Source organism: Lissotriton vulgaris, chromosome 5 (genome assembly GCF_964263255.1).
Source record: "Lissotriton vulgaris chromosome 5, aLisVul1.2, whole genome shotgun sequence".
NCBI lineage: Eukaryota > Metazoa > Chordata > Amphibia > Caudata > Salamandridae > Lissotriton > Lissotriton vulgaris.
In genome coordinates this window covers 914,639,250-914,654,358 of record NC_141693.1, presented here as the reverse complement: position 1 = coordinate 914,654,358, position 15,109 = coordinate 914,639,250, and the positions used below count along the sequence as shown (strand labels likewise).

The following is a 15,109-nucleotide window of genomic DNA, read 5'->3' as shown; positions in this document are numbered from 1 at the left end:
CTGTCCCAGTGCATGATGGGAACAGGGCAAACCAAACTACAAAAGCCAATTCTTACACTGGGAAGGAAACAAGCTCCCGGGGACCGGTTTCTGGCATTACAGCCGTCTTCGGCCCGGTTTGCTTGAATCCTGATGGTGCAATGAGCAAGGGTCTCACATCTGAGAATACCCTTCCACGCTTAGGGTGGACAAAAATATTTACAACAAGGGGTGGTGAGGGACAGAGTCTCTGAATTAAGCAGAAAGCTCTCACCCAGTCAAGAGATCAGGGCTAGATCCAACACCGTTTTTTAGCTCACTGCACCATCCCAGTTTCAGAACCTGGCTGTATGCAAATTAGTCTGTTCCTGTCCCAGTGCATGATGGGAACAGGGCAAACCAAACTACAAAAGCCAATTCTTACACTGGGAAGGAAACAAGCTCCCGGGGACCGGTTTCTGGCATTACAGCCGTCTTCGGCCCGGTTTGCTTGAATCCTGATGGTGCAATGAGCAAGGGTCTCACATCTGAGAATACCCTTCCACGCTTAGGGTGGACAAAAATATTTACAACAAGGGGTGGTGAGGGACAGAGTCTCTGAATTAAGCAGAAAGCTCTCACCCAGTCAAGAGATCAGGGCTAGATCCAACACCGTTTTTTAGCTCACTGCACCATCCCAGTTTCAGAACCTGGCTGTATGCAAATTAGTCTGTTCCTGTCCCAGTGCATGATGGGAACAGGGCAAACCAAACTACAAAAGCCAATTCTTACACTGGGAAGGAAACAAGCTCCCGGGGACCGGTTTCTGGCATTACAGCCGTCTTCGGCCCGGTTTGCTTGAATCCTGATGGTGCAATGAGCAAGGGTCTCACATCTGAGAATACCCTTCCACGCTTAGGGTGGACAAAAATATTTACAACAAGGGGTGGTGAGGGACAGAGTCTCTGAATTAAGCAGAAAGCTCTCACCCAGTCAAGAGATCAGGGCTAGATCCAACACCGTTTTTTAGCTCACTGCACCATCCCAGTTTCAGAACCTGGCTGTATGCAAATTAGTCTGTTCCTGTCCCAGTGCATGATGGGAACAGGGCAAACCAAACTACAAAAGCCAATTCTTACACTGGGAAGGAAACAAGCTCCCGGGGACCGGTTTCTGGCATTACAGCCGTCTTCGGCCCGGTTTGCTTGAATCCTGATGGTGCAATGAGCAAGGGTCTCACATCTGAGAATACCCTTCCACGCTTAGGGTGGACAAAAATATTTACAACAAGTGGTGGTGAGGGACAGAGTCTCTGAATTAAGCAGAAAGCTCTCACCCAGTCAAGAGATCAGGGCTAGATCCAACACCGTTTTTTAGCTCACTGCACCATCCCAGTTTCAGAACCTGGCTGTATGCAAATTAGTCTGTTCCTGTCCCAGTGCATGATGGGAACAGGGCAAACCAAACTACAAAAGCCAATTCTTACACTGGGAAGGAAACAAGCTCCCGGGGACCGGTTTCTGGCATTACAGCCGTCTTCGGCCCGGTTTGCTTGAATCCTGATGGTGCAATGAGCAAGGGTCTCACATCTGAGAATACCCTTCCACGCTTAGGGTGGACAAAGTCCGCAACGTTCTTGACGCACTTCGTTCTGTGTAGCAATTGTCAATCCCAAGGAGTTCCTAGGAATCGACGGCCTCCGACCTAGTGTCAGGAACCTACTAAACAGAAGGAAGTACCCGCACGGCCCTACGGTCAACCCGGATGTAAGGTTCTTTTAATCAAACAATATATACAAAATCTCCTAGCTGTGGAAAAACACACACGTGGAAAAGAACTCAGAAATTAATAGAAACCACACTTGTTCAAAAATGTTCAAAATGATAATGGGGGTAACGTGAATTTTCAAAAAGGGAAAAATCTAAAATAATTTATTAGTCTCTGGTATTGGAACGAAGAAAATATCTGCTTCTTCCAGGACGAGTCTGTTCTTCAAATAATTGTTCAGATTGTGCAACAGAGTCCTGTCGGTCAGACTATAGTTCAGGTCTTGAATTCTCCAATGGCAAAGGTTCAACAAAGTTATCTGACTGCACTGAAGTATCTCCCACAGGCTGAGCGTCACTGAACGGCACAAAGTTCGGCAGAGCTTCAGTCTCAGATGCGGCGATGCCAGTCCTCACCCACGAGTCCGCTGGTAAAGGTATTGGTACCTTCTTTGTATGGGTAGCGTGCACCCAATTTTAGCGGCCCTCCAGACGAACTGCAGTTCTCGTGGCGAGTAGCATCTGGAAGGGTCCCACAAACCTCGGCTCGAGGTTTCGCTTCCGGCCAAAATTTCTTGTCACCACCCAGTCTCCCGGTTGGAGCCGGTGGCCAGGACCATCCGTCTGTGCCGGCAGTGCTTCAAAGACCTGTTGATGAATTAACCTCAGTTTAGCAGTCAGATCATGAAGATAATTAATTAGCATTGGGTATTCAAGTTTTGCGAAAGACCTGGGTATAGGAACCCCCCAAATATTTGCAGGACGGCCGAACACAATCTCATATGGGCTGAGCCCTACTCGAGAGTGTACAGTCGCCCTAGTCGACAGAAGAGCCAGAGGCAAAGCATCGGGCCACGACAAACCAGTCGTAGCCTGAATCTTTGCGAGTTTTCATTTTAGAGTACCATTGTACCCTTCAACCAAACCTGCTGACTGGGGATGATTGGCGCTGTGGAATTTTTGTGTAATTCCAAGGCCCTTACACACACTCTTCATCACACTCCCCACAAACTCTCTTCCGTTATCAGACCATACAATCCGTGGCATTCCATACCGAGGAAAGTATTCCTTCAGTAGGACTTTCGCTGTGGACAGGGCAGTATTGTCTTTGAGAGGATAGGCTTCGATCCATCGAGAGAATGCGCAAACCACAACTAAAACGTACTTTAGGTTATTACATCGCTCCATATGGATAAAGTCCAGCTGGATTACTTCAAAGGGACATGTAGGAGGAGCAAAATGGCCAGGGGGTGTAGGAGTGCCCTTGCCAGGATTGTACATCATACATACCATGCAATTCTTAACCAATCTCTCAGGACACTTAGCCATACCATCATTCTTCCATACAGGGGACAACAACTTGCAGATACCTTTCGCGCTAATATGTGACAAGCCGTGTGCCATAGTCACAACAGCTAGCACATATGCATCCGGCAACATCCATCTTTGATTCTCCGACTAATCAATCCAACATCCATTCGCATCCAACTTTCCTGTGCTCTCCTTCCACTTGGTCTTTTCAGTTTCGGTGGCCTCATTCTGAATGGCTTTCACACTTTCAACAGTATCCTCACACATACCAGTTTCCGCAGGCCACCTTACCGAACTCGTCACATACATTCTAGTTGCAAGGTTTCTAGCAGTCTCTTTAGCAATCTCATCAGCAAATGCATTGCCACGACCAACATCATCCGTCACCTTACGGTGCTCACTGCATTTAATAATCGCCACCTGCTTGGGCAATGTAAGTGCGTCTAAAAGATCGTTCACGAGCTGTCCGTGTTGGATCTTCGCGCCATGCGATGTCATAAAGCCTCTCTCTCGCCACAATCGACCAAAACTATGTGCGACGCCAAAAGCATATTGGCTGTCGGTAAACACATTCACCCGCTTTTCTTTCGGCAAAACACACGCTCTCGTCAATGCAATTAATTCTGCCGCCTGCGCAGAATTCTGATTCAATCTCGCAGTTCCCACAACCGTACTCAACGTTACCACAGCATACGCAGTCGTTACATCACCGTTCGGCAACTTAAAACACGAACCATCCACGTACAAAGTACTATCGGGATCTTCCAATGGAGTGTTTTTTAGGTCAACACGACCCTTTGTTTCCTCCTCAGTTCGCAAATAACAATCATGTGGTGGTACCTCGTCTGATTCCATATTGGTTGGCAACAACGTCGCCGGGTTTAGGACATTGCAGCGCTTTATTTGAATGTGACTTGCCAAAAGCGTCAACTCGTAACCGGACAACCTTGCGCTCGTCAAGTGTTGGGTTTTCGTACGATTCAAGAGAGTGTCAACTGCATGTGGAACCATCACCGTAAGCATGTTATCCATGACCAATCCTGCAGATTGTCGGATGGACACCACAGCTGCCGCTGTCGCTCTTAGACAACTCGGCAACGCTCTAGCTACTGGGTCCAAGGTCGAGGAAAAATATGCACATGGACGCTGCTTACCGCCAAATTGTTGCGTCAAAACACTCAACGCACAACCTTCTCTCTCGTGAACGTATAGTGTAAACGGCTTGCTGTAGTCAGGAGTACCTAACACAGGGGCCGAACACAACGCATCACGCAATTCAGAAAAACTCTTCTGACATTCTTCCGTCCATGGCAAAGGAGTTGGAACATCCTTGCACGTAAGGGCTACCAATGGTTTTGCTAGCAATGAAAAATGTGGAATCCATTGCCTGCAGTATGACGTGATACCTAGAAAGGCACGCACATCTCTCTGAGTTGTTGGCACAGTCATTCGAGCGATCGCTGCAATTCTCTCTGGGGTCAACCTTCTTCCCTCCTTTGACAATAAGTGACCTAGGTAGGTTACTTCTTGGCAACAATATTGCAGTTTAGAAGGTGACACCTTGTGACGTAAGTCACAGAGATGCTGTAACAGAGACACCGTAGCAGTTTTGCAAATCTCTTGTGTGTCCGCAGCCACCAATAAGTCATCAACATATTGCATCAAGGCCGCACCAGCCGGTAACACAAACGCATCAAGTTGACTCTTCAGGGCTTGGCTGTATATAGATGGACTCTCACAGTAGCCCTGAGGAGCGCGTTTAAACCTAAAGCTGCGACCACCTAACGAGAAACCGAATAGGTCTCTGCTTTCCTCAGCAATCGGAATGCTAAAGAAAGCATTCTTCAGATCGATCACTGAGAACCAAGAAGCAGATGCTGGAATCAGAGTCAGTAAAGCCATAATATCAGGCACCACAGGGAACTGAGGAATCACAATTTTGTTCACCTCCCATAAATCAATGGCAAAACGATAAACAGGAGGCTTAGATGGATCAGTGCATTTTAGAATAGGTAACACAGGACTATTACACACGTTTCCCCGAGTCTCCTCGATAACACCTTTCTCGATCAAGTCATAGATGATCGCCAACAACGCTCGCTCACCATCAAGGGAGATACGATACTGGGGAATACGTGGTAATCGCACATTCGATTTCAATTGAACAACATAAGGGGAGATGTCAAGCAGGCCCACGTCATTGGGACCTGTTGCCCACAAAGATGCAGGAAGAGAACTCAATTCCGGTGGGAGCGTATCAGATGACAAGTACATGGGAGAGATCACTCTCTGACCCAACGTAAGCTCCACTCCCGCAGGAGAACAATACAAAGTTGCATACAATCGTTTCAGCAAATCCAGGCCCAATAGATTTTCACCACAGCCAGTAGTCAAAATCAAAGGAGCTTTCAGCTCACGAGGCCCAATTGTAAGGGGCAAAGGGCTAGAAACCGGATTGCTAACAGGGGCGCCAGAGAATCCAACGGAAACATTTGTTAAGCCAGACAAAGGTGCGCCAGGGAGTTTCGAATGCATGATAGAACTTTTCGCTGCACCAGTGTCCAACAGAAAAGGCTCAACTACGCCCGATGTGGCAACTGCGACGTAAGGCCCTCTCTGATCAACCGGAACTGATACTACTCCCTCTCTTTGTCTGTGGCTGTCCTAGTAGTTACCGTCATCGGTACCCTGCTCGATATAAAAATGGTCCACATGGTACTGCGCGGATCTACCTGATGATGAACCACGCTGATCAAAACAATTATTGGAATCAGAGGAGTTATTAGAACGCTCATTTTGATTCTGAGTAACACCACGACCTCTACCTCGCGAAGCCTGTTGAGGACCACTACGACCTCCTCTAGATGAATTGCCATTATTTCGATCGCGCAGAACCGGACAATCAAATTTCAAATGACCCTCACCTCTACAATAGGCACATTGATTGTACCCAAGCATAGATCTCTGCGAAGAAGAGTCATTCCGCGACTGCGACCTAGCGGACTGCGATTGCGATCTATTCCGCTGTTGAGAATCATTTTGATTTGAGCGCGGAGGATACGCTTGTTGTAACAGAAATTTTGTTTTGAGGTCTTTCGTCTTTTTATCTGCACAATCATTTTCCTCCTTCTCTCTATTTTCATAATATTGAGTTGTGGCCAATATCTGAGCAGAGGTAAAAACGGCCCACGAACTCTCTGAATTTTTTAATTTGTTGCTAAGTTCAGGCAACAAATTCGATACAAATTTATCCACAAACAATCTCTGACCTCCCTCAGTGCTCATATCTTGACCACTGTGATCGATGAATGCCTCCTCAAATCTCGTAAAGAAATCGGAGACACTCTCGTCCTTCTTTTGCTTACAGGCAGACAGTTTATCCCAGTTAACTTTTATTGCTGGCATAAGTGTCTTCATCAATGTAATTATTCTCTGAGGCAAACCCGTAATTAACTGCTCAGGCTTAGCCCCACCAACCTGCAAACCGTCAGATGCTGTAAGTGCTGCCCAATCACCACCTAATTCAGCTGCATGATCTTCGTGACGTATTTTCGCCCAAACCGGTTGCGGTCTCATTGCCGAACAACATGTCGATGTCGGCAAGGTTCATAATCGTTGCATCCACTAATTGGGACAACTCTTTATAGTACCCTGCAGGATTTTTGTGGGGGTCAGGCAAAGTTTGCTTAACCTGCAAAACTTCCGATCGCTTCCATGGAAGGTGTATCCACACTCTCTGGAAATGTGGCGGAATAGCAGGATTAGCAGTCGCATCACCTGGCATCCACACTGGTGGAACTTCACGCATGGGATACTGACCAGGCGTTGCCATCCATTCCTCAGATTCATCTTTAAACAATGCTCGGGGTATCACAGTGGGACGGAAAGATAGAAGATGCTCGATAGCACGTCGAACATTGCCACCCACAATCATACCACTCGAAAACTGAAGCTGAAGTTCAGTTACGTTGACCGGTACCTCATTTACCTCATCATTTGATATCGCTTCACGTAAGAATTTGCACATTTCGTCAAACACAAATCTCTGTGTTGGCTCATTGAATTGAGAGAAAGTCTCAACAATTATGCGCAGGGGATTTTTAAGGGGATACCTAATCCAATTACGCGCCATTTTGATTAATGTATCACGTTCTCTACCACCAGGAAGCTGACTTCGTCGTTGGGGAACATCAGAATCATCAGACCCAAGACGCAGTCCAAAAGGAGAATAAAGATTAGCAACAGCATTAGGAATGCGTCTTCGAACAGACGGAGAAGAGGAGTAAAGTACAGGAGCAACAACATGAGAGCTAAATACAGGAGCAGCAGGAGCAGTAGGAGTAGCCACAAGAGCAGAAGTAGCGGGAACAACAGGTTGAGAAGGTATAGACGGTGGAGCAGTAGGGACAGTAGCAGGTAGAGGAATAGGGACAGAAGGATTCGCAGGGACAGGACCAGCGGCAGGCTGATTAACAGCTGCCGGAACAACAGGTTGAGGAACAGGGGGAACCACAGGGGCAGTGGTATCCAGTGCATATGGAGGTGGCGACTTCAGTAGATAAGACAACAAAGGGTCCTCTACTGTTTCCTCTCCCTTCGTATCAGTACCCATCGGTAAAGCGGGATAACATTTATCCACTGTCATACGTTGTAATCTATCAAAAATTTCCTTTTCCTTCTCTTCTTTGTCTCGCTGAAACTGCTCTGCATTTCTCATCGTTGTAACAATACCTTCTCTCTTATTACGTTTAAGCTGTTTGATTTCTTTCTGCTTGGCTTCTTTACGCCATAACCGAAAGGAATCAAACATGGCCGGCCTTGCTTTCTTTTGAAACAATTTAGCTTCAAGATTATCTAAAATTGGGGTCTCAAAACTACCATGAGGTGGCCATCTAAGGACACCATCGTCTTTAGTATAGCGAACCCAACAATCATTAAATGTGATAGGACCCACGCCATGGCGACTATATAATTCATAGATTGGAGTTCCAACTGGAGGTATCGGACATGAGTCCTCCAATCGGGAATCCGCACCACAACCTCTAAAACAGCTAAACAAAGTACTACGGCCAGGCATCGTGCACACTAACCGAGTTTCACAAACGTCAAGGGTTATTGGGGTACAATGTCCCCGCAAAAGTGCAAAAACCCTCGGTTTTTGGTGACTGCAGTCGTCAAATAGAACAACTAAGAACAAAGTACGAAGAACCACAAATGCAATGGAACCATGCAACAACTAAGCACCCACAACAACTAAGGATTCTGGGAGCGACCCACAAATACTTAACTCAAAGGACAATGGCGTCACCAGGAATGCCCGTCAATCGTCTCGCTGTACCAAGGTCTACGCCAGGCGCCAAAACAGGTCGACCGTCAGGGCATCAGTCCGTCGCAGCCGTCAGGAGGCGGGGATCTTCGCGGGAAAAGTCTTCGGGCCACTTGTTTCGACAACAGGATCGATGAAGCGGGTGCCCCTTCCCTCGGAGATTTCACACGAAGTTCCTCACGATTGTCGGGCTTTGGACCGGTACCGCTGATGCCGCCCTACGTTGGGCGCCAACTGAAGGACTGGGTTTTCCTAAGACCCAGCGGTGCCAGGGGACAACACCTGAAACCTTCGTGGGATACCTGTTCCGGCGTACAAATGACAGAGACACGGGACACTTCCTTCGGCGTCAAAGATCAAGGTTTATTTACTGCAGGGAACACAGAAGTCACAAGAAGTACATAACATGTAGGTTCTAGGAGACTGCTTCAAATTGCATCTGTGGATCGCTCCTTTTATACAGTTTTTCGTCATAGAACAACATGGCAAACAAAAGGTTACAACCCAGTTCCCATAGTAAATTTCATAGGGGGTCGCTTTCATGTATTCAAGGTCCGGAACATAATTACAGTAGCATCGCCGGTTCCCAACTGTAAAAGTACATCTTCCCACCATTAGTGCATTCCATTCCGGCTGTAAACGAGTTAAGGGGGAGTCAGAAACAGGTGCAGAGGAAGACAAAGATAACCAACAGATTGAAAAGAGTGTAAGGGGGTGATATCGGAAACACGATTGCAGGGTTCAAAGGAGACGCACCTAATGAATGCACGGCTGCAACAATAGACCGGCACGGCAAGATGAGCCTCGAGCGGGGCCATCTGCCTTTGCAGTGTCATCCCCCTCATCATAAAGACACCCTCAAAGGAACACGTGTCTTCCGCAAGAGTTTGGGAATCCCAGGGTCACAAAGCCGACAGTGTCCGTTCGCTGGCTACTTGAGGGCAAGAAAAAAATGGATGCCGTATCTAAAATGGAACCCGTGGGTTCAGATGAAGAAACCCACGAAACAGACGAACGGTTTAGGTTAGCATAGCGAAAACGTGTACACCCACTAAACTCGTCATTTGCGGTTCATAGATACCAGACTCGACCATATTCGAGCGAGTCGAAAACACCACTTACAATTGTCACGGAACCTCAGGTGGGGGACCTGTTGCGGGTGGTGGTGGGTCGTGGTTTTTTTTAAGCTGAAGTGGACGCAGCTGTGGTCGGTCCAGTGGAGTCCGGTGGCGTGGCTGAAGGAGATGTGCTTGCTGGATGTGAAGATTGGGTCGAGCGTGTGGCCGGCGTAGTGGGTGGGGGTGTTCACTAGTTGCTTGAGTCCGAGGTTGGCAAGGTTGTCCAGCAGGGCGGTGGTGTTTCTGTCGTTGTTGTTCTCCAGGTGAAAGTTGAGGTCTCCTAGGAGGATGTAGTTGGCGGAGGGAAGGGCGTGCGGGCTGATGAAGTCTGCGATGTCTTTGCTGAATTGTGTGCGTGGTCCCGGTGGTCTGTAGATGAGGGTGCCGCGGAGGGTGGTCTTGGGGTCAGTCTATATCTGGAAGTGCAGGTGTTCAGCGGTGGTGAAGGTATCGTCGGAGTTAGTTGAGATGCGGAAGGTGTTCTTGTGTACGATGGCGATGCCTCCTCCCGTCTGGTTGACGCGGTCCTTCCGGATGATCTTGTATCCGTCCGGGATGGCTATGGCGATGTCGGGCGCTGAGGAGGCGTTCATCCAGGTTTCGGTGAGGAAGGCGACGTCCGGTGCTGTCGTGTCGAGCAGGTCCCAGAGTTCCACGGTGTGCCTGTGGATGGAGCGGGTGTTGAGCAGGATGCACTTCAGGTGGTTGCTGCTGGTGCAGGGATTGGCGGGGCCGCGCAGGTCCGGTAGCAGGAGAAACGGCAGGCTTGGCAGGCGAAGGGTCCGTGGGTGCGTCTCGGGGTGGCTCTGTAGCAGGCAGGGTTCTGGCCAGTGTTGAGTGCGTTGAGTGTTGCGGCGTCGTAGGTCCGTCGGGCCGTCTTGCTTCGGCGGGGGCCAGGGGTCCTGGCACTGGGCGCGGTCCAGGCGCGGACGGGCGCAGACGGGCTTACCTTTGGCGCACCTTCGGCGCTCATTCAGTGCTCCCGCTGCGCGCGTCTGCTGCGCGGTTGCTCAGGGGGCGTCAGAAGTAAGGAGCCGGGAGGGAGGAGCAGCTGGGTGGCGGGAGCAGGGCGGCGAATGGAGTCGCAGCGGGGCGGGCCGCAGGGAGGTAGCGGCGGGAAATCCAAGGGTCTGCGGGCAGCGGGGATCCCATGAGCTGCGGGCGGCGCTCGAGGGAAACTGCAGGCAGGATGCGGCAAGGCAAGGCAAGCAAAAGCGGCAGCAGAGGGTGGAGCGACCAAGACCTGAGGAGAGCTGAGCGGTCAGTGTTGGCACTTTTTTCCCAAAATCTTTAAAAAAATCATGCCTCCAGCTCCCCATATTGGATTTTTGTAATTTCGGTGTAATTTTGTTCATTAAATCTTTCTCTATTTTTTTAAATTGGAGTGGGGATTTTTATTGTGTTGTGTTTTGGAATGTTTTTTAACTGTATTGGTATTTCAATATACTTTACACATTTTCTCTAAGCCTGTCTGCACTGTGCCCTATCTACCAGCGGTTGAGCTCAGGTTTAAATTACTAAAACCTTTAACTTGATCTAACAAGATAGTTACTTTTTTACGTGCATTGGACCCCAGTCACCCAACTAATAGTCCACTTTCTCATAGTCACCCACTGATTACACACAGGTCTCTGAAGATAGAGCCTTAACCCACCATCCTAACCATGAGAGCCTGTAACCTGTCACAATCACATTCTATAACTATGGCTTCAGAGGGAACATTGACCCTCTGAACTGTTTCACTGCATATTTAATTGTGCTATACTTTTTTTTGTAGTCCTTTAAACACAATTCGACCACAACATCACCTCTAGCCTCCTTCCTCTCCCCACAGATGTCGTCTAACTCGCTACATCTATTATTCCCATTTTTGAAGTATGTCTGAAAGAATGTATGTTAGGGTTCACAACTTGAATATCCCTGAATCTCATTGAGTAGGTTGTGCTGGTCTGTGGACCCTTAGTAGATAAGACTTTTTCGCACATAATAATGAGCATGGTTCAATAATGCTGCAGTTTACGCAACCAAAAGGTGGAACATGCATTAGTCGTTAAAATAGCAGCAAAGAAAAATGAAATCTGTCTCTTCTGGTACCTAGTTTATAATTTCCATTTTCTATAATGCATAGTGAATATTTCAGGTGTTGTTCCTGAACTATGCGGATAAGTAGAGAAAGAACATAAAGTTAATTTCCCTGATCTTGATATAAAAATGTATTTCTCTGATCCATACACATTTTATCATGTTAACTAGCTTTTGTTAATACCTCAATTTTTGTTCTATTTTTAGTGGACCTCCCTGAAAGATCTTCTGTTGTGGCATGGGAAGCCACTGAAAGAAGACGAGCTCTGGGCTCTGTGTCACGAGTGCTTGTTTACACTACAAACCTACATAGAGTTTCCAGGTAGTGTAATCGCAAGCATTACTTTAAAATTGTAGATGTACACTGTGAGGCATCAACTTGTATACTGCTGACCTGAAAATGTCTTTTCCCTTTCTGTCTCCCCCTTCTTGTGACGTCGGTTAGGAATCCGACTCAACGTGGTACTGGAAGAATAAATGCGTTGTTTGACAAATGGAATGACAATGTTAGGTTGCACCTCCAATTAAAAGTAATTGCAGAGGAGCTAAACCGACAGCCTCTGATAGACGGGTGGAATGTTGCCCTTTTTCAAGCAAATGAAAGTTCTATTGTGCTTTCAAACTAGCCAAGTGAGGTAAAGTGGTGCTTCAAGGTTCTGCTAAATGTCAAATCAATCATGTTTTAGCATACATTTGGATTAAGCAAAATGCAAGTAACACATGAGCTCTTCTTGGATGTCGTAAAACTCCTAAACATAACTGAAAAGAGGCTTATCCTAAAAACAAGTTAATTGCAAACGTAAAACTCCTGGATTTGCTCATTCAGGTAGATCTCTGTTTATGGCCATTCTGCTGTGTCAGACAAAACCCTTTGTCTTTCTTTGCCCTTTGCCTTGCTTTACTTGAAGACTCTTGAATCCACTTACTTTTCCCAGCGATTAAATGGCTTTTATTTCTAGTGCACTTTGCCTGTTTCGCAGTAGTGGCAGGCAGGGAACGGCGTTGTAGGGCCGGGGCTGGCGGGTAGGGCTGTTGGGAATGGGGGGGTTTGGGAGAATTTTTTTTTAAAACACTAACCTTTTCGTTGGCTGGCGAATCTCCTCCGTCTTGTTCAGCTGCCTTCTTCCTGCAGTCCCGACAGCAGGAATCACCCGGCTCCCGGGCTCCCCTGAGCCAATCACAACACTGCAATGCAGCATTGTGAATGGTTTGAGCACTGTGGTTCGGCGCTCAGACAGGGATAGGGACGCTTTCCATGTTCCTCACCAGGCTGTGAAATGGATCCTGGTGAAGAACATGCAAAGTGTGCATGACTGTTTGGCTGGCCCAAGAGAGCTGGCCAAATAGTCATGTGCACTTAGGGAGTGTGCAAACCACTCCTCCCCCTGTGCCATCAGCCTCCCCCCTAACCCGGCCCTGCAGCTACAACACAATAAAATTATAATAACAACGTTATTACCACTTTATTTTTGCTGCTCTGCTCTGAGAGCAGTGGGGCGACGCTCCTCCGCCTTAGCGGAGAAGCCACCCCTGCGTTTTTTTATTTTTAAAACAAAGCCAGTAGTTTGCAGAAGCACCTATAACTCGTGTAGTAGTGGCCTTGTTTAGCGGGCATCTTTTCTCCAGCACATATTAGGGATCTCCATCTGCCTGACAGATCTCTGTGCCTTCAGAGGAGACGGTATTGCAATGGCTTCTCCAAAAGCTCTGTAGTTTTGCTGACAATTCGACATGTTTAATGCAACTACTCTGCTTAGTTTTTTTGTTTTTCAAAAATAAGCTACCAAAGTGTGAATAAGGTGTGGGAGATCGGAAAGTGTTGGTGCAGAGGGAAAGCAGTTGCCTGAACCATACTACAAAAGGAGGAGTGAGACAAAATCTGCAAACTTACCCTGTGTCTCAGTGGTTTACAGCTTGCTACTGACAGGTGTTGTGATCTGCCTGTCGCAGTTCAAATCCCAACAAGACAGATGCCAAGTTCAGAAAACGAAGTACCATTAATCTGTTTTGATATCACATGGAAACTGTAGAATTGTGGTTGACCACTGTATGAAAATCAATTTATCAGTGAAGGATGGATTAAGGCAAAAGGAAAGAGGACAGAATTTAGGAAGAGATGGGATAACTCAGTGAATGGAGAAGTACATTAATACTGGAGGACATGTTGGAAACCATAGTGGAAACCAAGCTTGCAGAAGAAATAAAAACGGAGCTTAGATCATGGAATAGATAGAGAAGTGCAGAAGTTCAGATTATATCAGGGCAGAGGGCGAGCAGGCAATTGGGCAGTGCACATAAGGTGTAATCAGAGCCGCTGCTTCAGGACCGACACAGGCACAGCGAAAAAAGAGGCAGTGTCTGCAGGCTGGCAAGAGGAGTGGGTTTTAGAGTGGCATAAAAGGGTGCCATGGTTCCTAATGCTGGGAGGGATAATGGGTCCTGATCCCCTGGTTCGGTAGTGAAAAATAGCTATATTTAGGGTGTAATTGACATCTCAGTTATATTGCTCCTGCAGCACTGCAGATAGCTTCACCCCTGGGGTATTGGTTCTATGGTGACCAATAGTGTGATCCGTCTAATACGAGTTCATAGCCGTAGAAGGTGTATACTCCATTCAGCTTTTAGTGGATGGTAAATTGAGCACCATAAAAAGGTTCAGACAAAAACACCGAATTAGGCAGTAATCTGTAATTGAGAATGTTAGATCTGGGGGTCTCTAGTTGGCAATGGTATTCACCTTTGTCCAAATAGGGACCCTTACTTCTAAGTCAGGATAAGGGGATTACGCTCCTTAATAACCCCTGCTCACCCCCTTGGTAGCTTGGCACGAGCAGAGAGGCAGTGTGTTAAGCATTTGTGAATGTACACAGTAATACAGTGAAAACACTACAGATGGACACAACATAGGTTTTATAAAACCAAGTATTCTTTATATAGACTTGAACACAGGACCACAAACTTAAAAATCCACAATACTACACTTCAGATTGCTTAAAAGATGATTAAAGTCTCTTAGTTTAAGTTGTTGGTAAATGCGACAAACTTCTCAACAAAGTACCTGGATGCATAACGCAAAGTGAACAGAAGGCTCGCAAAAGGGGAGATGCGTCGATCCGTGACCCGGGGGAACGGTTGTGTCCTTCCTCAATGCTTTCGCAGAGTAGGGGACTTGTCGTGAGCCTTACCGGTGTGGAGATGATGCATAGATTCTCGGTCTGTGGGCCCATTGCTATGCGCAAGATGGAGCCTTGATGCGATGCGATGGTCCGGTTGCGATGCGAGATGATGGCACGCCTGATGCGGCGATGCGATGATGCCCTGGCAGCCTTATGACAACTCTGTACTTTGGAGCAGCGACAGGCCCTGCGACACGCTTCTCCTGTGATACGATGGCGACTCTCTCGATGGCATCATGCTTCTCCGGTGATGCGACAGCTGGCAGCTTCAATGAACACACACTTCCAGGGAGATGTGACGAAGGCTCGCTTCTCCGGCGTTGCGATGATTTCAGTTGCGGCGACGACACGCTTCTTCTCGATGCGTCGTGC

At 47.5% G+C, this 15,109-nt stretch overlaps 1 protein-coding gene across 1 annotated transcript in view; it reads left to right on the top strand.

Annotated features, from left to right (window-relative positions):
* The window catches only part of KNDC1 (kinase non-catalytic C-lobe domain containing 1), a 757,927-nt gene that overhangs the window by 260,249 nt on the left and 482,569 nt on the right, over positions 1–15,109 (top strand). The window contains exon 7 of the mRNA XM_086922530.1: positions 11,769–11,883. Within this exon, the coding sequence (XP_086778656.1) occupies positions 11,769–11,883 (115 nt within the window). The remainder of the gene's footprint in view (positions 1–11,768; positions 11,884–15,109) is intronic.